The following is a 23,414-nucleotide window of genomic DNA, read 5'->3' as shown; positions in this document are numbered from 1 at the left end:
ACAAGCATTGCAAAGCATTGCAAAGAAATATGTAGCTCGCTTTGTGCAACATACTTTACGTATCAACTGTCAAGCAACAAAGTTACAATAAAATCATTAACACACCTATAAAGTGAACAAAACAGGTATAACATAAACTTGCTCCTTTACCTCCTACCATGACAAATCTAACACGGCGCTGTCAAAGCTTGGACCATGTTGATCAAAACTTTAGAACCATGACAAAATTTTCTAAACAAAAACTCTGAACCAAACAAAAAAAGTTACATTATGCTCGCCCAACATAATTATCCAAAGAATAACAGCTACCCCCCGTCCTCCAATCCCCTCTACCCTGCACGATTCCTTCAAAGCTTGTTTTCCTGTCCGAGGGATCTGGATCGTTGTTTATGCTTCAGCTGTCGCTCTCAAACGTTCCTATCCAAACTTTCCGTCAGCAGGCCGTTTCATTGGCGGGCACAGTTTGTTTGTATGGCGCAAGGCGTGCTGTTCGGGGGTAGCGTTTCTTTTTTTTTGTTTTACTCTATTCTTACCATAACTTTAAGGCTCCGTGTAATGCTCCCCAAAAAAAAAAAATCACAACCCACCACCGAGCGGACTGGATGGAATGTGTTACGCAAAAATATCACCGACAGGATGGCGGCAACGTAAACTTACCGAATCGTAAATCATTGAATCGTTTCCCATTGTAGGTGGCGTGTGGCATGATTTATTTTATGATTGCTTTATTTCTTCTAAATTTTCCATTCGGCCCGGCTCCGGCAGCACCGGAACAATGAGGGGTCCAGTTAGGATTTGGCCCCGGAAACAAAAACCTTCTCCCGCCCGGGCGAAAGGACGAGAAACGGGCGGCTTAGCTTAATTCTATGCGCCTAATTTTATAGCCTCACATTTGCAACGACTGTTGGCATACTATTTACTCGTTTTAATGTGCTTCGTATTGCCATTCGGTTCGTTCAGTTCTAATGGTTCCGCGGACAAAAGAAACAAATTGTCCCAAAGAATCAGGTAGGTTTGCTTTGAAATTGAAGCAACTTTCGGCAATCTAAATCTTCTTAACATCCCGCCATTCCGTGCACAGTTTTTGGACGATGATTACCCAAATGTTTCCTGTTGCTGGAACTGTGTTCCGCTGTTTGCCGCTACATTCGAATTCAAATATTTCCTGCAGAAAAGCTTCCATTTTATTTGTATTTCCGTGCCTCAAACGGTACAACAAAATTTCGCCACTCACCGGTAAGCTCGATAACGTCCGACAGGGGGTGGATCTATCTGTCGATCCACCGAGTGCCCGCCATCTAGCAGCTCTATTTTCATGTTTTCTTTCCACTCCCGAGCCGGCTAAAATAATACCCGATCCATGAGCGTGGTGGTGCACACTGCTTATCCACCGGAACTGGTGTCCGGTGGAGCAGAAGCACCACACTGCCTAGCATGGTAGTCACGCTAAAATCGAACACGGTCAGGCAAAACACAGCCTCTCCGATAGGATTGTTTTTCGACGTGTTTTTCCAAATTATCTAGGTGGAAAATACACGGCACAATTGCATCCCCGGCAACGATTCCACACTGTGTGTACCCGAGTGCAACAGAATCGTAGCTCGAAACCCTCCGCACACGCATTACGATGAGCAGCATAGAAATGGAGAGAAAAAATCTATACGCACCCGGTACGGAATTCTATTCCCACGCCACCGTTTTGCCGAACTGCGAATTCAAAATGCTTAAAACACAATCAAATTCAACATCGTCCGGGCGTACGTTCTGTGCGCATATTTTGCGCCGGAATGCGGAAAATCGAATGATCGTACGTGTCACTTGATACCAACTTAAGCTACGCGGGGTGAGCTGGAAAATTAATTTCCCCGAAAATACTTTTCATTCCACGGTTCCCAAACCCAACAGCAAATGTGCTGATCTCGGGGCCGGGAACAGCGGCTCTTACATGGAAATTAATTGTTTGCTAATCGGGCGTGAGCTGATTTTGTTTCTAAATACGTTCACGTCGTCAAATTCGGCGAAGCTGCAAATACATTCGCTCATTTTCCTGGACAATCAGCGAATGAGGAAACGTGCTCATATTTCTGCTTATGGCATTCTGAGCTCGCGTCGAAGTGTACGCATTGTAGCACGCGCGTTCCAGATCTGAAGCGTAAAGTGCTGCAGTTCGTGCGTGGAGTCTCCCGAGTGGTAAAAGTACAATATCTTATTATGATATTTTACTAGTAATGTACTGTCTGGCGTGACGTTTCGAGTTGAAGATGGATAAATAAAAGATAACTGTCACAATTTCATTGGAACTCTACCGAGTCTCGATTGTTACCTTTATTTTACGTTCTTGTCAATCCAATTAAATTTACTCCTCCACAAGTATTTTTGTGTCTAAAGCAATGCTTTTGTTCTGTTTCCTATTTCCAGAATCGACTTCCGACCGGAGCAGGGAATTTATGATCTCACTATAATGAACACATCGTACAGCAGAGATAATGGCCGGTTCGAATGTCGCGTGAAAGCGAGCGGTACTGGTGCGGACGTCCACCAGGAGTATTACAACCTGACCGTCCTGACACCGCCCCAGCCACCGTTTGTCGAACCCGTCGAGTTGCGGGCGACCGAGGACGAAAAGTTCGACCTGACCTGCAGCAGCATCGGTGGCTCACCGGATCCAACGATCACGTAAGTCATCGCACCTCTCCCACCCGACCACGACCCACGTTATCGAACGATTCCGTTCCTTTCTGTTCCCGCACGCAGGTGGTATCGAGTGGGGTCGGAAAAGCCGCTTAAGTCCACCATCGCCAAGGGCGGCTCGAAGGATCTGCGCACCTCGAGCACCCTGTCGATAGTGCCACGGCGCGAGGACGATGGGGCGAAGTTCCGGTGCGTCGTCTGGAATCGCGCTATGTCGGAGAAGGACAAGCTGGAAACGACAGTCACCCTGTCCGTAAACTGTGAGTACCATGCACGCACGTCTACATCAAAGTTTCGGTCCGTGATTCTTCATTTGCCCGTCCGAACCAATCGTCTGCTGGCAGATGAGAGTAAGGATGGGTGCAGAACAAAAAAAAATCCATGAATCCGTTGCTAGAGCGCTTTGTTTCGTTCCTATCCGATCGAATCATGCTGCACATCAACTTCCAGTGGTTCGTTTGATGCAAAACTCATCAAGTTTTTCAGTGCAATGTACAACGAAAAACATGCCAACGTGTATTGAACGGTCCACAGCTCGATAAAACTCAACTACATCAACAAAACATGAAACTAACTCCAAAAAAAAAGCTCTCATTTTCCATGTTTCGAAGTCGTCTTCTTACGCCACAGCTTACCGGCGTTTACCAGCAGCAGGATGAAAACTTTTGCCTTAGCTGTCGTGCAGGATCTAAAGGTCAATGCAGCACGCTAATAGCTTCATCCTGGCCGTTGATTGAACTTGTTTATTTATTTTCTCGGCTGACTGTTTTCCCTGCCGCCACACCATCGCTCTAGTCTACAGTCTCCAGTCATCAAAGAGAAACATTTCATTAAGATGCGAAATTCTCGGGAATCATGGTGTGCGTAATGGCAAAAAACTGCTTCATTTTACTATTCGAATGGATATGTTATTGAAAAATGTTTGTCGCAGCTCAGACTGAGCGAATGTTTGATTGATTTAATTGACTTTAACAGCAGCGACTTTACAAACTTCAACATCCCACGATTTCGTACTTCAAAAGCGTAAACAACTCCACGCGATTATTTATTTGCATTGCAATTAAGCCATTTCAAGTGTTCGTTAATGATTTGCTAATCATTTATTCATTATCACGGGAGAGGGAGAGCCAAGGAAACAGTATCTTCGTGTGAGAAAATCAATATTTAATTAAACGCACGCTACATCATCGAAGAAATTGATAACCTCCTTTCATCACTCGCCTTCCTGCTCATAAATACAAAAACAAAAACTAAACAATTATGGATTCTCATACTAATGAGTTCCGCTAATAAAGCTTCCGTACGCCCATCATGCCGCAGTGTGCGTGCGGCTATGCCTGGCATGCCGTTCTGGGCTCTGCTGTTGAGGCCCGCCCGCCTTCTATCTGGTGTCATTTATCTTGATGTAGTACAAACTGAACTACATCTTTGACCAGCTTCCGGGCTTTCGGTGCGGGCCAAGAATTAGGACCGAAATTGGATCTGTACACTCCCGTTCGGTTCGCTTCACCTCAACCCGTACGCCACCCAAAGCCCTCATATGTTTGCCGTACGTCCGGTGATCAATCTTTCGCTGATGCTGCGTAGCTCTACAGCGTTTTGCTCGGATGGGGTGTGATAAAACGGGGAAAGCAAAAGCAACACCGGGCAAAAGATATTACCCCATCGAACATTTCACGTTTTCGCTATCAAACAACCACCCGGAAACCCATTTAGCCATCCAACGGGGCAGGGAAGCGCATTGAATCCAATCAACGAATGGATATTTATATATAAAAGGAGGGTTTATCATAAAAGTGTATTTATTATCATTTCCCACTTACGTCATGCCAATGGTTATCGATCTTCTTGGGCACTGAATTGGTGGAATACGTGTTTCCTTTTGCATTTGCTGCGTTGCCCCAAACAAGGGACCACACACACACCACGGTTTTCGCTTACCCAACACTTTCGTGTTTTACCTGGTACGGTACGGCGACGAACCAACCGAACGACCAGAATCCGAAACGTGTTTGCGTTACGAATTAAAGCTCAGTCATTTACATCCGGATTGGGGTTCTGTTTTCCCGAAACTCTTTTCCGGACAATTGCGAAGTTAGTTAACTTGGACAATACGCATGAGCATGGACGAACACGGCACAGAAGTGTGTGTGTTTTCCAAACGAATATTTCTACAAGCAAACAGCTTTTTTAAGGCTAAAGACATCTTAGTTCACAGCGACTTGTATTCTGGAAGATTCCTGAAAATAAACCTAGTTTAAACTTACCAGTACAAGAAATACTCTTACTCGGCAGTATCTCAGCCTGGAGCGTGTCCTCCCTATATTGCACGCGCAACGTAAAAGCTTATGGTAGAAAATTTATAATAGTAATTTTCGTGGTTTATGTTCTCTGGAGGCAGACCTACTGCAGGATTATGGTGACTAAGGTCCATAGCCATCTTCATGTCCATTTTACCAGGAGGGAGAAACCACGCAGCTCGCAACGGAACGAGGCAACGTTCTACATTCGTTTAAAATTTTCCCCTACAAGTAATCCACTTAAAAAATGCTGGACAGGTCGGAAAGATACATCTCAACCGTGGTAAGATGGCTCCACATCCGCACCATATCTCGATGATATTTAATTGAATCACCAACTTTTTTTTTGCGCTTGATGTATGGTGAACGTAAAGCTCCATTTCAACGGTCTCCATCCTAGCTAGCTTTTCCTGGGGGTGGAAGTTTTTGTGTGTCTAGAGGCATCTTATAGACGAAATTATTATTATAAATTCATCGTTTCACACTGTTAGGATTATTCTTTTTTTTCCGGAACTCACAATTCGTGTGAACTCATTTCGTGCAATAAAAACGATGCAAGGAAAGATACTTTGAGATCAGCTGGATTAACCTTATACGCTGTTGCGTCAAAACATGTCCACGATCTTTAAGATAATTGGAGAACATAAACAGCCTCGTAACCGTTTATGCTATTTTCGGGCAGCTTCTCCAGATAACGACCACGGGAAAGCGAAGTGTCGTGCACGACTCTCGTCTGCTACGTGACACGGCGGCACCAGCGAATCGACGATCCATCCGTGCACCGGAAGCACTTGAACTCAGTGCAGTGTAAAGCGCTTGGTCATTTGCACCGGCGTGTCAATCGAAAGCCCTTCGCGAACAAATCCGATTTGTGGACGAGGTGAACCTCCCTTTGATCGAAAACGACATAATTGAAATGATAGAACGACGTGCAGCAGGGAAACATTTGACCATGGGTTACCAGACTCCTCCGTTTCACTTTCGAGCAAAACCGAAAAATGTTCCGCCTAAGCTCAGTCCCGCAATTCGGTCACGAACGCGTGTGTCTTGGCACGATCGCAAACCGTAACCACCGAAACAAAGGCCCGAACGCAAATCGTTGGGGTTCGAAATTCCGTTTGCGACCAATCGAGCGCGGAATCGAATCCGGAATGTGTGCTGTCCACCTTTGGTTGGGTCGTTTTGGTTTTTTTTTTGTTTGTCGCTCGGGTACGCTTTTCTTTCCTTCCAAAACGGCCCGAGGTGACACGCGTTCTCGCAAACGATTATGGCCACAGCCAGATGAAGAGTGACGTGCCGAAGGGCTCTTAAGGAACATTCCCACACCGCCCAGCCCGCCTGTCTGCAACAATCATACCGGTGCCATTTCGGGTTCGGAGGGGGGGGGGGATTATTGTTTCGACCGGTCCCGTGTGATGCCTTCACTTTTCGCTCGCGACACGTCCGCGACACGGTAGGACAGTGCTTTATATCACCGGATCCGATCCGGTACTACACCCAAGGGAGTCGTTGATTGAAAACGAGCACGTAGCGATGGTCGCAAGCCGGTGACGTGGCCCGGGCCCGAAGCGCAAAGGAAACAGGCAACAACAAAACCAATAGCAAAACACACGAGACAAAACAAAAAAAAAACACTCCGCAACCGACAACCGACACCGGCAGAGAACCGGAGCAAAGTTCGACTCTAATTTAGCTCCAATTACGCGAAACGCAAGATTAAAATGTTACGAGATAAAAACGGCCCAAACAAAAGGAAGAAAACGCCAAACCCGCCACCGCTCGCGTGGACACATTGCCTCCCTCCCCGGCCCGAGGATTGCCTCCCTCCCGGTGGTGGTGGTGCCGGAAAGCAGCGTCACGAAAAGCGATTTAACAATGGTAGTGAGCGATGTTGCGTTATTTGTTCACTTCGTTATGGTTGTTGTTTCTCGTGATTGGTTACATCAATAAAAATGGGTGCTTTCGCTTTTCATATTGACGCCATGTTTCGCCCCAAAAACTTAACGCTTTTCTTCGGACGAGCAGTTTTGTTTTTGCTGTTGTTGCTTGCTTTTGTTTCACTTTTTTTACCGGAGTGTGCGGAATATCGTTGGACGGCGATGGCACAGCCAGTTTATGGTCTGCGTTGATAATTGTGAAATTGGTGAAGGAACCTCACGGCAAAAACCTTGGACTTGCGGGATGGGTGCTTGGGGGATTCACAACCGGCTGTTGATTGCCGCGGAGCGAGTCCTTCGGCGTAGACGCATTCAACGCGGACAGGATTATTTCGATGAACCGGCGCGGAAACCATAATTCCATCCAATCAATCGTACCGTCCAAACTGACAAGACGGTCAGTTCGGAGGCTGGGGCTTATTGATACGTCGTGCCTTCGAAAACGAGACGAGAGGTTAGGATTATACGCGATGCGGCACAAGATGGTTCCTCGGTGTGGCTCGACGGTGAGATACTGCGCGTGATGACTGCAGACACCCCAAAATCATTCGTTCAAGGCCAAATTGCTGTACCGATTAGTGCTGTAATTTGGAGCGTACGATTTGTGGTGATTTATAATTCTTTCAAAGTGCTATCGGAATCGGAAAGCTTCGCATATTTATTGCACATAAGGCATAATTTTGAACCCGTCTAATCACACTGCTAATGCTTGGGAGATAACGTTTGCCGGAATGTGGAAATCAAAAAGAATTGGATTAAAAATTATGATACCATGACTAACACAGCAAATTCCAGCACAATAATCAAACTCCTTTGTATAAAGTATGCGTTTGTCTAACCGAGGAGCGCAATATAATTTGCATTTGCTTCTATCACTGTTGAACACGTCGTAAACAGCTTTTTGATCACGTTTTTTTTTGTTTTGTAAGAATTCTCAGTAAAATGAGCAATGAATACAATCCTTTATTAAGCCGTGTGTTGTCATAAGCCCCACGACAAAACGGCACGCCAATCATGGCAATAAATGGAAACATCAAACAACACCGGAGATCCATCTAACCGGCACGGATGATGACATAAATGGTTCAAAAATGCGTTGATTATCCGGTCCGGTTGAAATGTTACAATCTTAAAACACTTCATCCTTTTGCAGCCAGTAAGGGGGACGCTAATGGGCTGGGAGTGATGCTGATAGTAAATAATGCCCATCGTGGGCCCCAAGCCACGGAGTCCCATCGCGCGAATCCGTGACGCAGCGTCAAAGTGATGATTCAAACCGCTCAACGGTCTCAACGAGATCACGGAGACCACGGACAGAAGGAAGTGCGAACGCAAAGAACAACCCATTCCAGTACGGCCCGCTACAATTGTACGACGGACGCGGAGCTTAAGGCGGTTTGTGGTCCAAAAGAAAAAAGCTACAACAAACGAACCACACACCAATAAAGTGTTTACCTTTAATGACGGGGCAGAAAAATCAGTCCGATCGTGGACAGGGATAGCCATAAACTGACGGAGGGTAGATAATAGGAAAAAAAGCACAGCACAGCCGAAAGGTGTAGTATAAAATTTCAATTCACGCGTAAATTATGGCCTAAAAGTGTCCGATGGCGTCGGTCTCGGCTGGCGGCGGAACCATCTCAACACCTCTTGTGCATCGTCCCGCCAAACCGGCAACCCGCGGGTGTAGCGTAAATGGAAAGGCTGGACCGAACGCAACGTTTTCCAATCAGCATACTTTTTTTTTGTCTGTGCTGCTCCTTTTGCTTGCTCGCCTTGCTCTTTGCCTAGGCGTGCTCGGTACTCGGAGCTCGGGAAAAAATAACACTCGACGCCCGAGCGACGAAAAAGATGTATGGATGCCACGGCAGGAATATTTCATCCGCTGAATCGTAATCAATAAATGCCAAACCGTAAATGAACGCCATTTGTCATTCATCATCATCATGTCATTCCCGTTCGCGCGGTGACAACCGCAACAGGAAGCAATCTGTAGGTTTTGGAGCAAAAGAAGAAACAAAAAAAGGAAAAGCGGTGAGCCAATTTTTGGCCACCACATGCATCTCGTGGCATCGGACACGGTTTCACTTGCAATCGAATATCTTTACCACGCGCGCAAAAAGCTCATTCCATTACGCATAAAACACATGTTCTCATCGAATGCAATAAATTAATATTTGTTATCAATATAAGCTCATTTTATAATTACGTTAAATTGGAGCATGTAAGACTTTTCGTTAACCAACAGCCCGATATCGAACGAATGTTTCCAATTAATCATTTCACACGATCGCAACATATGATCCCAACCTCACACGCGACATGCGTGAGATGCCATTTGATACGTTCTTGGCGAACCTTTCACTTTTGTCGAGCAAACGACAAGCCTTTCGACCTTTCGCGGGCGTGTCTAATAAGTGGCCAAAGTCGTTCGCCTATCGCCTTGATTAAAGGGGCTATAAACTACAAATCTTAAACTTCCCGCAATCGTTTTCACTCGTAACAATCGATTTCCCCTGTAGGTTAACGCTTCGGGCGGCTTTAATGCTTGTTTGCGAAATGGTCTCAATCAATTGTCAGTGTCTCATTTCACAGCATATTAAACAACGCGGCTAAGGTTAACAGGGATTAGCATTTACGGACAAACTTTTGATTAGAAGATTATCATTTTTTATCGGAAATCCCACCTTCAAAAGCAACCAATTCCGACGAATGCACCCGAAACCGTGGCTAAGGCTAGCGATTATGCAACTCTTTGCCGTGGATTAAAGAGTGTCCCGGTGTGTTACCGCCAGCTGGGCTCGTTGCCGATCCCACAACGCTCGGCAAATACATGAACCCATAATCATGCAGTGAAAGCTTTCCGCAAGACTTCGGAAACTACGCAACATCTACCAGTAAGCAGCTAACAGCGTTCTAATTATGATTCCTAATCAACGCTAACGAAGCACTCGCAGCGTGGTAAAGATGTCCCACAGCCAGCTCCTTCGCGCCAGCTCCCAATCGCAATCGTCACACGACACTGGTAAACAAATACCTTTTCCTCCGGTCGGCCGATCCAATACGAACGAGATGCTGCGCTCGAAACGGGGAAAAGCCATTAAAATTAATCAAACACGTCTGTCTAGCACGGGATAGTGCTGTTCGGCAGTAGTTGTGCTTTTTCGGATTCGAGCAGCTTAAGCGATAGGGTTCCTCCATGTGGCCTGCCGGGAGCGTACAAGGAACCGGGTTTGAGTAGAGTAAGCTAAGCGGCGTCTGAGAGGAAAAAAATATCCCTTCGGTCGGTTCTGCAGCTCCGGCCCTACAGGTATTTATAACGGAGGATTATAATTAGTGAGAATGTGATCGAATTATGGGCGATGTTTTATGAGGACAGCGGTACAACGTGTCGTTTACCGCGACGATGGCTAATGGAGTACCTTCAACAAAGATATTCGCTGGTAGGTATGCCATCATGTCTTTGAACTATATTTTCCGCCGGCGAACGTACGCGTACGGTGTACGATACATCCTGTGATATAATGTCCACACGACCATACTGTTCCAGCCAACGCGTTTCAAACGAGTTTGTTAGAATGTAAGCAGCATTTCTTAGCCGCACAACTGCACAACCGCCCGTCTGGCCGTTGTTTTGCATCGCACTGCTCGTTATAAAACACACGAGCGTGTACGTACTCCCGATACTCTCGGTACTCTCTCCAACCATTCAGTGAAGTCCATTTCGCTAGGGTTTATTATTGTATGTATGTGGAACGCAATTTTCCATACCGTAGACATGCCGCCACGCTGTCGGCTGTCTGTGGAATTGTAGAAATCATACAACGAAACGACTACCGACTGGCGGAAAATCCGTGCCCTGTGACCCTTTGGCTGCTTCAGAAGCAAATGTCATGGAATGGAGTTTATTTGATGCAGACACACGTACACGCACACACACACAAACAGCGTTAGAGGTATGTCCTTTCTTCTGCCAGGCACACTAACGTTGGAACACAGAACACTGAAGTGTCCCCACGGCCAGAAGCTTCTTGTGCCGTCAATGGGACAATAGGGGTGGTTGACAAAAATTGAAAACACCCCGTGTATGCAGCCTTTGAATACACGAAAATTTGCAATCAGCATATATTACCGAGCGAAATTAGATGGCAATAAATAGTTGCATTCCATCTGCCCTGGACGTTCCGTTGCATTCGGGGTGAAACTCCAGCAGAACGGAGATGCGCCACCGTAGTATTTTGTGACAAATTACGTGTGCCTGAAGTCACGTCAGGTATCGTATAGCGATGGAAAAGAATGTTCTCTATTATTCTTGTTATGATTTGTACCCTCATCAACAATTCTAGTTTAAGAGTGCTTTTTCATACGAATAATAAGTTAAAATGTAACATTTTATCGGAGATCATTTGACAATTCTTTATCAAAAATAATAGATAGAGATAATAGATAGACTTACGAGAACTGAAGACTACTCATGTCATTAATATGACACCGGTCGTCTCGCCTCGTCAATGCCTGATAAGAACCATAGAGCTATTAGAATATTATTCAAACATTTGACCACTACACTCAAAGTGTTTTTAAGAGTGATTTTAACATAATCGTTTGCAACGATTTAAAATATGATCTATTTTTATAGTTGGAATAGTTGTTGAAATATTGATATTCTCGAAAGTATACTTAACAATATTCAAATTAGTTGAAAAAACGAGCGGTTTTTTTCTTGATAACTTCGTAAAACATTCCTTTACTGCATCTCTTCAACTATTCACTTAGTGCAATAGTAATACAGGCAGTCCCCAAGATACGCTATTATAGCGGACCGTTATAATCTGGGAAAAATCCGCGTAAGTCGAATCCTGGTGCAATTTCGTTTATACTTGAAAGTCACAGAGTCGACTCCCTTCACTGGACGTAATTCTTTCAGCGAATCAGGCGATTTTAAGAAAGAATACATTAAAATTAGTTAGAAAGAAATGTTTTATGTAACAGAAAAAGGTATTTTCGACCAATTTTCATCTTTTTGCTTAGATTTTGTGTTATAAAAGCTCATCTGTCAAATTTCCAAAAACCGCTCATCTGTCAAATTTCCAAATTTTCAAAATTTAGCTCATCTGTCAAACTTCCAAAAACCGCGTATCTCAGGGACTGCCTGTACTAAGAATAGTCGAGTAATGCTACGCACTGTGGTTAGCACTGCCACATGGCACGCAGTACATCATGTGTTCTGTGAAAAGGTCGTTGAAACTACCAACATCTGACTTAAGGTTATTAAAACTCAATTACTTGCTTTAGAAAAATGTCCGTCAATAGCCAAAAAACATTCCAAACGCAACGCAATTCTGCTTATTCAAACGACCGTAGAACGACCGTACATCATGCCTCACAAAATGATGACGTCTCTTAGCACAAGACGTCATAATCCATGTCATGGGAAACAATTAATAATGCTCAATTATCGCGCTGATGAATAAAGTATTGTCTCGCCACTTCCCGTGTTAGACAACAAAACACCCAACGGATTTTCTTTCATCGGCAGAAGCACAAGGCCGTCGTTGGGCCCGGCCCCATTGAGCGAGTTGCAGCTTTCACTCTGCGGTCCCCTTTTTTCAACCCGCTCGCAGTTCTCACACCGTTTGCAAAGCACTTGCTCCGTGCACCAGCATCGGCAACACCCTAATCCGGAGCATCGTGCCGGGAAGCAACTTCACGGATGCTTTCGAAGATAATGAGACTTCAATTGAAAAGCGACCGTACAATGGCCGGGGCACTGCGATGCGAGCAGGGAAAAATGCCTCCATCCCGTAATGCTCACCTTTACACCATTAATCATGTGCGCAACAATCATCACAATCATAACAATAATTCCGGCAGTTGCCAACCCCATGGCCATGGTCGCCTTTTGCTCTCCGGAGTCCTGTTCGTTCGGGATGGGATGCGTCCGGCAGCTTTTCGGATGTGCCGGACGGCCGGATCTCCCTCAAATACACTCGGGTCCAATTTAACGATGCCTGCCCCATTGTGCCCGGTCCATCCTGCCCCGGTCCCGAGAACCGTGACCGTGCTTCACGAGTTTTGAAGTCTGTGGGATGTTGCGTTGCGTCCGATGAAGGGTTGTTAACCGCTCGATAGGCGCACTCGGAGTGTTATCAGACCGCTCTGCTCGGGCTCGGGACTGCTACACCATTCAACAGCAGTATTACACATTCAGCTACACCCGAAAAAACCCCAAACCCAAGCCACTAACGTACTTGAGCGCAATTTAGGCAAAGAGGAATACCAATATCGGCGCACAATCTGCCCGGCCTTCAGGGCCCAGGCCAGAAGCGTAGCGCTTTTGGTCCAACGAGCTGAAGGAAGCTGCACAGTGCTAAAACACACGAGTGTGCAAGCGAAAGCGAAAGATCGACCCAGGAACTAACAGCTCGTCGAAAATTGCCCGTACAGGCAAAGCACCAAGAACTGATACGAAAACAAAAGTAACCTCAAAACCCGCCGAACCCACCCAGCAGCACATCAATCCGGTATCCGGGCAGAATCATTACGAAACGGTTCTGTTCGCACCATGAGGCGGTGGACTCATGGATTTGGGAACGATTACCTTCAAACTGATGAGTCAGGGTTTATCAGGAGATGCGACTGTGGGGTGGGTGGGGGTGGATGGGTTTGGTGCTGGGATTGGATTGAAATTTAATGATGAAATGGATCACTTACCCGAACCTCTCCGGGCAGGAATCTAGAATCCACTTGATGCTGATACCGCGTGGTTCGCGCCATCCACCATCCATTCGTCCCCCGGTAAAACACGTGCTTGCGTTTTCGCATTCATCAACCATTTTACCATTGCCAGCGTAGTGTGTGTGTTTATACACGTTCGTTCGATGATTGAAAGCACTCTAAAAAGGGAATTGCGCACCGCGTATTGGAATGGCCGGTAGGCCATGCAGGCAGGATGAAAAGCGATTCAAACTGGCAACCCTCCACTGGCCCGTACACTCCCCCCCCCCCCTCGGTAATACAGGTGTGGCACCAGGCATGATCATCATCACCATCCTCATCATCATCGTCATTGTTATGGTTGGGTTGTGTTTTGGTCTTAGAACGTTCACATTTTCTCAGATGGCACCTTTTTGCCCGGGTGCCCCGCTCTGCAGGCGTGGTGTGGAAGTGATTATCGATTGAGATAAAGCGTGAATTATTTAGAAAACGACCGAAGCACCGAACACGCTGCCTGCAGGAGGGTGGCAGATCCCTTTCGCACGACAGGCTTGTTTACTCCTGACACTTTCGAATTATCATTCCGTTTGATATTTCGTTTCATTTTATTTTTTTTGTTTCCTTGTTGATTCACTCACTTGATCCTTTTGCCGACACACCAGCGTCAGCGTCTTGTGCGCCACTTGCTTCCTCTCAGCGCCACTCTCGTTTCGTGCTTCGCTGGAGCGGAAATTTTTGCCTCAATACCAATACCACTCGACGATCACGTCGGCCACATTTAATGCGGTACGCCCTGTTTACAACCAATGATTTGGGAAGCAAAATTTGAGTTGAGTTAAGTTTATAAAGGAGGCAAGACCAAAACAAAAAAAAAACGAGCACCAGCAAACCGATAACATTAAAATGAGAGAGCGAAAGATACACAACAACAAAAAAAACCGACAACCAGAAAGGAAACTTGGCTGCGGAAGCACCATTGCGTGGCCGATCCTATCGACGGGAAGATCCTTTTGCCGCCCACAATCAACACCGCCGTTCGTCGTTCGCTTTTCGGCGCTACGGCCAGATGCAACAACACTCACCCACCCAGAACGCAACTATTTTCGTTTCGGTTAGTGCTTTCGCTCGATTAACGTCAACGCCATCGCGCGGTTAGAATGAAACCAAGCCCGGCCATGCACGGCAGGATAGAGAGGATATATCCTCCCGAGGCAATTTAGTTTGGGCCACTCGCCATTTCGGCAAGCGTCGTGCGGCTGTGGAGCATAAATAATTAATTATGTGCTCGGCGGGTTCGGGGCAGGCCGCGTGTTTTGCCCCGTGCAAAGGCCTCATCGATATCGTTCTCACGTAAGTGTTTTCGCCGCTTTTCTTGTGATGCTTTCCGCTTATCTAAAGCGCTGGTGCTGTTTGTTTCTTCGGTCGACGCTTGGCCGGTGCTTCGATAGAATAATCGAACGGACCGACCGAAAAGTACGCGACTCGACTCGGAGGTAAGCAATCAATTAGGATTTTTTTCCATCCCCTTTTCTTTTTTTTTGCTGTACAAAGCCCACCCGAGAAAAAAGAAACCGCTGCGTCTGCTTTCTTCCTGACTAGTTGCCTTCAGACCGTAGTAGGCGTTTTTTGTTTTTTCAAACCGTTCAACCATTGCCGCAAAAGGAAAAGCTTCCCTTTATGGCCAGGATTCGGGAGTAGTAAAACATCCCGCTAAAGGCTGAATACGGTAGCGGCCGAAGCGCGATGCGGCTTTTAACCAACATCCAGTAAACTCCTGTGCGTAAAAAAGTACTCGCCCCCACACTCATCATCATTGCGGCCATTTTTTATCTCATCTCGTAACCGCAACAACAAACCATCGAGAAGAGAAAAAATAATGCACACACACACACACTAACCGTGCTGACTTTGTTAAGATTCGCAGTTGGTCGGCTTCGGGATATTAGTTTGAAGAGGGACAGGGGTGTGACGGGACAAACGAGCCATAATGTGGTCCGGTAAAGTCGGTAAAGGAAAAGTTCAGTCAATTATTGTAATTTGACGGGTCTGCCTAACGATGATGATGATGTTGATGATGGGGAGGAGGGGGAGGGGAGGGGGACTGCCGCTGGGAAGGGAAACGAAAGGAAAGGAGTTCAAGAGCGGCCCAACGATGGTCATAAGTATGATGAATATGCTTGCCTCACACACCCGTGACAGAGGGCTCCGTTTGGTTAGGGTTTGATTAATTTTTAAGACGCTGATGAATGGTTGCCCCATTTCAACACCTTCGACGGTGCCGAAGCCGACGCCGGCTATCGGGGATTGCGTCGAGATGGAAAGACCTCCCGGCCTGAAAAGGTACCCCTCCTCGCACCCAAGGGGGGGTTTATTATTTGTGCGCAGCATTTCCATTAAACGCAGCGCACTTGTACGTAATTCACACCTTTCGCGTTCCGTGCATGTTCCGTCCGGGACGTGTCCATTGATACATGTGCTAGAATTGACACCGATTCTAAGAGGATTCTCGGAATGACACCTTCCAGCACAACCGTACGGATGCATTTCATGCGGAGACAAATATTGATTTAAAACTGCCCTTCTTTTCATCCCTCGGTGAAGATCACCCTTTTGCGTCATATTGCATCGTCGGAACGATTCTGACTGTGCGTGGAACTTTGTTGTCTGAGAGATGTGTTACCACGGGCGTGAAAAAACTCAAACAAACGGCAACGTTTTTGAATTTCAAATTACTTTCCCTTACATTACTCTCGTGCTGCACATCATATCCCGATGGGCATCTGACTGCGGGAGTACACATTACTGCGGCCGACTTAAACAACGTCCACCGGATTGACTTCTTGCTGTCTGCAGAGGTGGCAGCAGCAGAAAAAAGGAACACTGAATAGCAGGATGCATTACAAAATGCGCTCAATTATCGTGCTGCCGTAAACAATCGAACCCGGGGCCCGTTCGAGCTGTCGGGCCTGTGGAACACGTGTTCCCTCAAACTGGTTCGGCCCGTGTGTCGAAACACGGCTCGACTCTCGGCACTCGGTTCGATAAATTCTTACTGCAATTCAATGTGCCGTGGTTAGTGGATGGAATATTTTTCATCCCCAAGACACGACCGCGCTCGGTCGGAAAACGGATGATTATTTACGTTACCGTGCGTATTTTGGGAGCTGTTTACTTTCCTGGTATGCCCCGCTACGAGCATTGCTGCCATTTGCCGATCGGACGATCGGTCGGTCGGTTGGTGTGGTTGTGGATGTTGTTCGTTTGTTTTCCTTGCCTATGTAAGTTCTCATTCCTTCGCCGCGAGTCCATTTCGAATGTTTTCCAAACCGCTCCTCTCCCTCCCGCACCCAACGAGACTCCGGTCGTACAATCGGCCACCAAAAACAGTTCAACTTAGCCGGGTCATTGCATCTGGAAACGAATGAACGAACAATGTGTACAACTCGTTGAATGTAAACAAACCGTGCGCTTGGCTGCGGTGCCTTCGGTTGGTGCAGTTTTTTACACCCGCCCTGCCAACAATCTTCCCACCCCACCCCGACCTGGGGTGGGGTTGTGAAAAATGGCCACAACAAAAACTAACAACTAACGGGTCGGACGCCTTTTTTTCTCTCCCCCGCCCCCGGGGGCACACCTTTTCACACCACCACTTTTCCTCGCGGGCAAGACGCGCAGCAGCTAAGGAACGATAAATTACAATGTAAAATAAACAATCGACTATTCGCAGTGCTTACCGCGGGCCCAGCATCTCGCTATCCAGGCCGGCTGTTGCATGCCTTACCTGTCGCGCGGAGGCAAGCAACACCAAGCTACAGAACGAGCGCATAGCATAAGGGAAAACATTACATCTCTCCTTCCCCTCAGTGCGCCAGCCGGGAACGAACGGAATCTGCTGAATGGACTGATTTTCATCAACTCTAATCAAACTGGATCACACACATAAAAGAGCAAGCAAACGATGTCCGCCATCAGCCGTCGCAGTGACCTCCCCCCGATGCACACCGACCCCTTTCCGACCCCTCGCGGGGCCTTACGGGTTGTGCATTGTTCGGTGAGTGCGAAAAAAAAAGCAACGAAAAAAAAAAAGAACAGTCCACAGTTCCCTCCGGAAGCGAGAAAGCGAAAGCTGCCCTCACACTGTGGAGCGCCCACCGTCACGATTTTCTTAACGCCTTCCGCACACATTTCTTTTTTCGCGAGGCATCTGAAAGAACGAGGTCTTTCCCACAATCGCGCTGTGGCCCCTTTCCCTTCCGTGTGGCGTCCGCATTTTTCCCCGCCACCTCCTTCTTCCACCGGCCCTTCATTGCCCCCCTCCCCACATCGAGATTATCCACCCACTGTTGAGCCCATTTCATTTGATCCCATTTCTCCCGATTCAATCGTTGCGAGCTGCGAGCTGCGAGCTGCTCGACATCAAGTCGCACTCGTACTCGGCTGACAATGCAGAAAATTACGGATTACGGAACGGTGTGGATCACTCCCAAACACCTCCCAGCCCGACCAGATGGTGCTCTGGTTGGCGCCATTCGTACGTTGACAACGCGGCCCTCCCTTGTGTGTGTGTGTGTGCCACGGGAAACCAGAAAACAAACATCATTAGAGCGGACGGCAGTTGTAAATTGCATGGATGCGCGTTGCCAGAGCGCTTTGGCGCGTTACGTCGCAGCCACATCTTCCGCCATCAACGCCGATCGCATTATCCGCCATTCTCCATCGCTCGGTTCCTGGTTCGTTCTTCCGTTCCCATTTTGCCACGCTCCTTTCACTGCCACGTTCTTCGGGGCGCGGAGGGGGGCCATACTTTCAGTGGCCATACTTCAACCACTCACCTTTCACTGATTACCAGCATCACCAGCGCCGTGTAAGGTTGACGTCGAACCTAGACCAACGGTACGGAATCAAACATTGGACTTTCTGCTCACGCGCCACAAACTATTTACCCCGCACATGTACACAGTTTCATATCCTGCCCCCGGATGGCAGGAAGCGTGTCCCAAGCCCAGGCGGAACAGTTACCGTTTTAAGCTTGGCTGGCGTCTTTCGCAAACAAGCTTCACGGCTCGCCCCATATCGAGCTGCGTACGCTTCCTTGCGAGTGTTTACAACGTTAACGCCCCACACCTGCGGCTCGCATTTCGCTGGCCAGATGCAGAACGGATGATAGCAAGAGGGGCGATCCACGCAAAGAGAGACTAGGGTGCGTGCTTATCAATCTGCCAGGTACTAACTGTCATTCCGATTATGAACGCACGGTGCCAGTGCAATATGATGCGATGCCGCACTACTACTATAAATGGCATCGCGAAAAGCATAGGCTTTGCCAATAATCTTCTTTGCGTACATGCCATACTGTTGAGCTGGATTTGCAACTAAGCAGTAGCGGGTATTTGGGTGTGCAGTAACTATATAATCATGGTTTTGAACAGAAAATGATGTGCCGCACCTTCAAAGTAACAATGCGGTGATACAATCTAAGGGACCATTGTTCCGGTTGTTAGTGCTGTTTGTGGGTTTAAAATTTAATAAAAAAGATCACTGTGTCTTTGTCCTTATATTTTTTTTTTAATAAAATTGTCCACCATCACGACTTAACAAAAGATTCGTAGCACTAACTTGTTTAAAAATTTGCAAAACTATTTTTATTTTGATTAAGCCATATAATATTTAAATGAGTAAAGAATAACATATTACTATTAAATTATAGCACAATTACCACCTCAGAGCTACCTTGAGATACTAGTGCCCTGAGATAGGAGCCACAGATCAAAGATATTTTAATGTGCGAGATTGGACTACTATGATTTGAAATGAGAGCAACCGCATACATTATGGCTACGAGTGACACGTTGACGCTCATCAATACAATGATTTACGCTTTATTACATTGACGTGCTGTCACAGAATTACAGATCATAACTGACTGGGTGTTAAAGGGCTTTACCATCTAAATGAAGGATCTCCAATCTTAGAGGATCTAACCATAACAACGCTGTTTCTGTCAGGATGCTGTTTAGGTAGTAGCTATCAGTGCCTTCGAATGGCTGGAATCCTTAATATCAACCTTTATAATAAAGATTGTTTCTTTGAGAAAAACTATTGATCTGGGGACGGAAAAAAGATATACGATGATAATGATAACTACGATACGAAGATGATAACTAAAGAGTTACACGATTCACATCAGCACGAAATAAGTTTTGAAGAGTAACCGAAGACTGAAAAGCCTAATATGCACAGTATACAATGGAGATCTAAGGAATAAATAAATAAAGCAATCAAAATCACCCGGAAAAAGTTCTAACTTGTTATACAACAAACAGGCTTGTATTAAACGAGTATTTATACTTCTTCAGAAATAATGTTAACAAATCAATAACACAACAACAAATAATAACACCTCTGTGTTATTTTCGAAGTTGGAACGATTTCATGTCAATTCGAATATTCTTATCGAATAAAACTGTTTTAGAATATTTATAATTTGCAATACCTCCAAGGTTACGGAATGAAAAACAAACTTAAATTTCCAGGTCCCACTGTATTGCTGAGTGGACTGATATCACTGAACTAAATGAGAACAAGAACGATCCATTAACAAGTCCGCACTTCTCCATTTGATTTTTCTTAAATAACTGTAATGATTATTGAAGTCAATTTCATGAATGTTACGCAAACTGTGAATGATAAAACTAACACTTTCTTCTCTTTCCCTTTCTTTCTCCATTCTAGGTAAGTCCCCGTTTGCAATCGTTTGCTCATTTTGACGGCACTGGAACGAAAGGTAAAATCTGACAAGCTGACAAAAGTGACAGCTTCGTGAACATCCCGATAGCACGATAATCATTCGCAATTCACGCTATCGGCTGAAACCAACCAAACGATTACGTTGCGTCCACTAAACGGTCGCTAATGGTAAATCAAACAAATCAATTCTCCTGCCGTGGTCGAAACCGCACGGCACTGTTTTGTGTGTGTGTGTGTGAGTGTGCGTTTGCTCAACCGGGGATGGCTCATTTCCACAGTCATAAAATGCCCAACCGCATTCGCAACGCAAACGAGAATCATACGCCACCAGCAACAGATTTATGACATTTTCAACACTTTGCGACAGCAGTGTACGCTCCCGGCCTAATCTGTCCCGTGTTCCCGTGGTAATGCGCGGTGTTGGTGGAGCTGCACTCACTTTTGCAGCGGTCAGTTATGGCGTCACTAATTATGAGAATTCACAGCAAATTACCTGCAAGCACGCTACGCGGTGTGTACCGTTGAAAATAGGCGTCAACGTTAGATAGCCGTCCGTGCAAAGAGGCGAACGTGTTCATCCTTTTCCTGCCCAGCCAGACAAACCTCGGGGCGGGAAGTGGCGTGTGTGTGAATTAGAATAATGCATGCGAAACACGCCAATGCCAAGCAGTGGTAGGACCACGTACTCAATGAGTGTCCAATTGTGTCCTTCTTGCCCTGCCCCAGAAACCAGATGGAAATGGACGGGTTGGTCTAAATATGGATAAGAGCTTCCTTCTCATAAATTCCCTGCCCTGCACACTGCCATTCGGATTTTTCCCCCGGTGGGCTCAGAACACAGTGTAAGCATCGAATTGGGCACGCACGTGTGGGTAGCCCAAAAAAAAACCGACGAAGGGCGAAGATTTTCATTCGTTCATACATCACTTGCAAGTCGCACGATATCGTGACCCGGTAGTAAATAATAGTAGCAACAGCTTTACTACTAGCGAAAATGATAAACGGGTGGTGGTGGCTAAAAGGATAGCGAGCTTTCCCCGGTGTACATGTGTATGGGGGTGCGTGTAGTGGTTCCTACTTTACGATACCAAGCTCCCACACAAATCATCAAGCACACACAACATCATCAAGATCGTGCGCTCGTCCGCACTCACTTTCAAGGCGTACCGTGCAGAGTACCGCGCTTCCAACAGCGACCTTACCCTCCACGGAAAGGGTTTGGCACATTACTTTGATACTTTCATTGGCTTCGATGCGAACAGAAGTCGAGCGAACGCTGGCTAAAAAGCGTTGCCCATGCTATGTACCGATGTGCAAAGGAAACGGCACTCAAATCGTACGAAAGGAAAAGCATAATTATACCTTTTAAAAGCCATTGTAACTGCTGTTGCTGCTGTGTTTCTCCGAACAATCTGTTTTCACCTCGAAGTTCTCGCAAGCTTTCAAAATGGCTCGTTTCTCGTTTGGTTTAAAGTGCTTACCCCACCTTCGTAAGCCGACCGATCGCTAATCGCGAAACAATTTCAATCTTTAATGATACACTTGTTGTACATCGCAGTTACATCGGTGCTTTTCAGTCGGATTTTGCGTTCTTTTGATTTTTTTGTAAAAGATATATCTCATCGAACTTCAACCCGAAAACACTAAGATATTTTTGGGTACAAACAGTTGTTTCCCCTTTGAGTATTCACATTCGTGACATACTTCGAGAACGACCCAAATAAACACACGAATGTAATTTGCCGATTCCTTGCAACACGCTTTTGTCCACTTAAGCATGTACGCACACTAGTTCGCTGCTATTTTAATTCAACAGTTGCACAATGGGAACTGCACAAAAAGCAAATGTATGAAATTGTACCCCCACATGCACATACACATCAACAATATGCGATGCTTTTCCAGCGGCAATCAGCTTCAACACTTGAGACAGCGAACCCTCTCCGAAACAATAGACAAGTGCTGGCAGTGCAACCGGTCGAAAGCTTCCGTTCCCCGGCGCTTGGTGTTTCCTTCCGTTTTGTCGAGCACTCCTCAAGCAGCCCATAATTACGTTAGCATTATTCACATCCTGGCGCGTTTCGGAAAAATGACCTCCAGAGTTACCTGCGGCGTCTCAGTACGCTTTAAGGAATATTTGAGTGCTAACGGTAGTCGCTTTTGTTTTACGTGCAATGGCTTCGTTCAAGCCTGAGGTCAACCCTTAGCGATGGGCTAAAGTTCAACTTTGCCCTCCATTCTCGCACGCATCTCACCTTGACACGCTGCATGATGTGCTTTGGGGCGATAGTAAAACAAAAGTTGGCCGCTGTGTGCAGAACGTGATCTTTAAGCCGAACACAAACCGACAAGTCATCCGCATTCTCCTCAACAACAGTTTTAGTTGTGGTCGGGATTGCTTACCTTTCCACCTTCAATTTGATTGCCGGGTTGTGGCGGTCGACTCACCTGACAGCTTTCCCTGACACTGTCTCCCTGTGCCGAGCGCGCAGAGATTACGACCAATAGATGGATGTGCTAGTGGATGGCTAAATCGAGGCAAATATGTACACAGACCAGCAGCATGGGATGCGATTGGAAAAATAGACAAGAGTGCTAAATGCTTTTAAAGAGCGGAAAGCTTTTAACTTTAATTAACAGTCCAAGCCTTCGGGCAGGACACTCGGTTCTTGCGCTTCCTCAGCAGTCCCGGCGGTGCGCCTTATCTGTCTCGCTCATCGACACTTTCCCACTTCAATCCGCCCCGTACGACGTGAGATTTTCGGTAATGGAGACGTTCGATGCGTTCGAGTACCGGTGTGCGATTAACGGTATACGGTAAGGGTGGTAAAACCATTAATTCATCAAATCGTGCACTGTGGAAGGCTTCCACACCAACACCGACCGTCTTTTCCTTGATTTTATGACTTCTAAAATGTAGTGCGAATAGTCCACACCCTCCCGTGCAAGGATCGCTAATGGTTGTGCATCTCGAGCACAATACGGCCCGATCAGAACAGCAACGTTCCATGACTCCTACTAC

The 23,414-nt window shown here is 46.4% G+C and overlaps 1 protein-coding gene across 1 annotated transcript in view; it reads left to right on the top strand.

The window, feature by feature from the left end:
• The window catches only part of LOC128302082 (muscle M-line assembly protein unc-89-like), a 162,676-nt gene that overhangs the window by 71,122 nt on the left and 68,140 nt on the right, over positions 1-23,414 (top strand). Inside the window, exons 3-4 of the mRNA XM_053038807.1 lie at positions 2,419-2,676; positions 2,755-2,951. Of these exons, the coding sequence (XP_052894767.1) occupies positions 2,419-2,676; positions 2,755-2,951 (455 nt within the window). The remainder of the gene's footprint in view (positions 1-2,418; positions 2,677-2,754; positions 2,952-23,414) is intronic.

The sequence above is a fragment of the Anopheles moucheti genome, chromosome 3, assembly GCF_943734755.1.
Source record: "Anopheles moucheti chromosome 3, idAnoMoucSN_F20_07, whole genome shotgun sequence".
In the NCBI taxonomy this organism is placed as follows: Eukaryota; Metazoa; Arthropoda; class Insecta; order Diptera; family Culicidae; genus Anopheles; species Anopheles moucheti.
The sequence above is the reverse complement of the archived record's forward strand: the minus strand, read 5'-3'. Positions and strand labels throughout refer to the sequence as shown.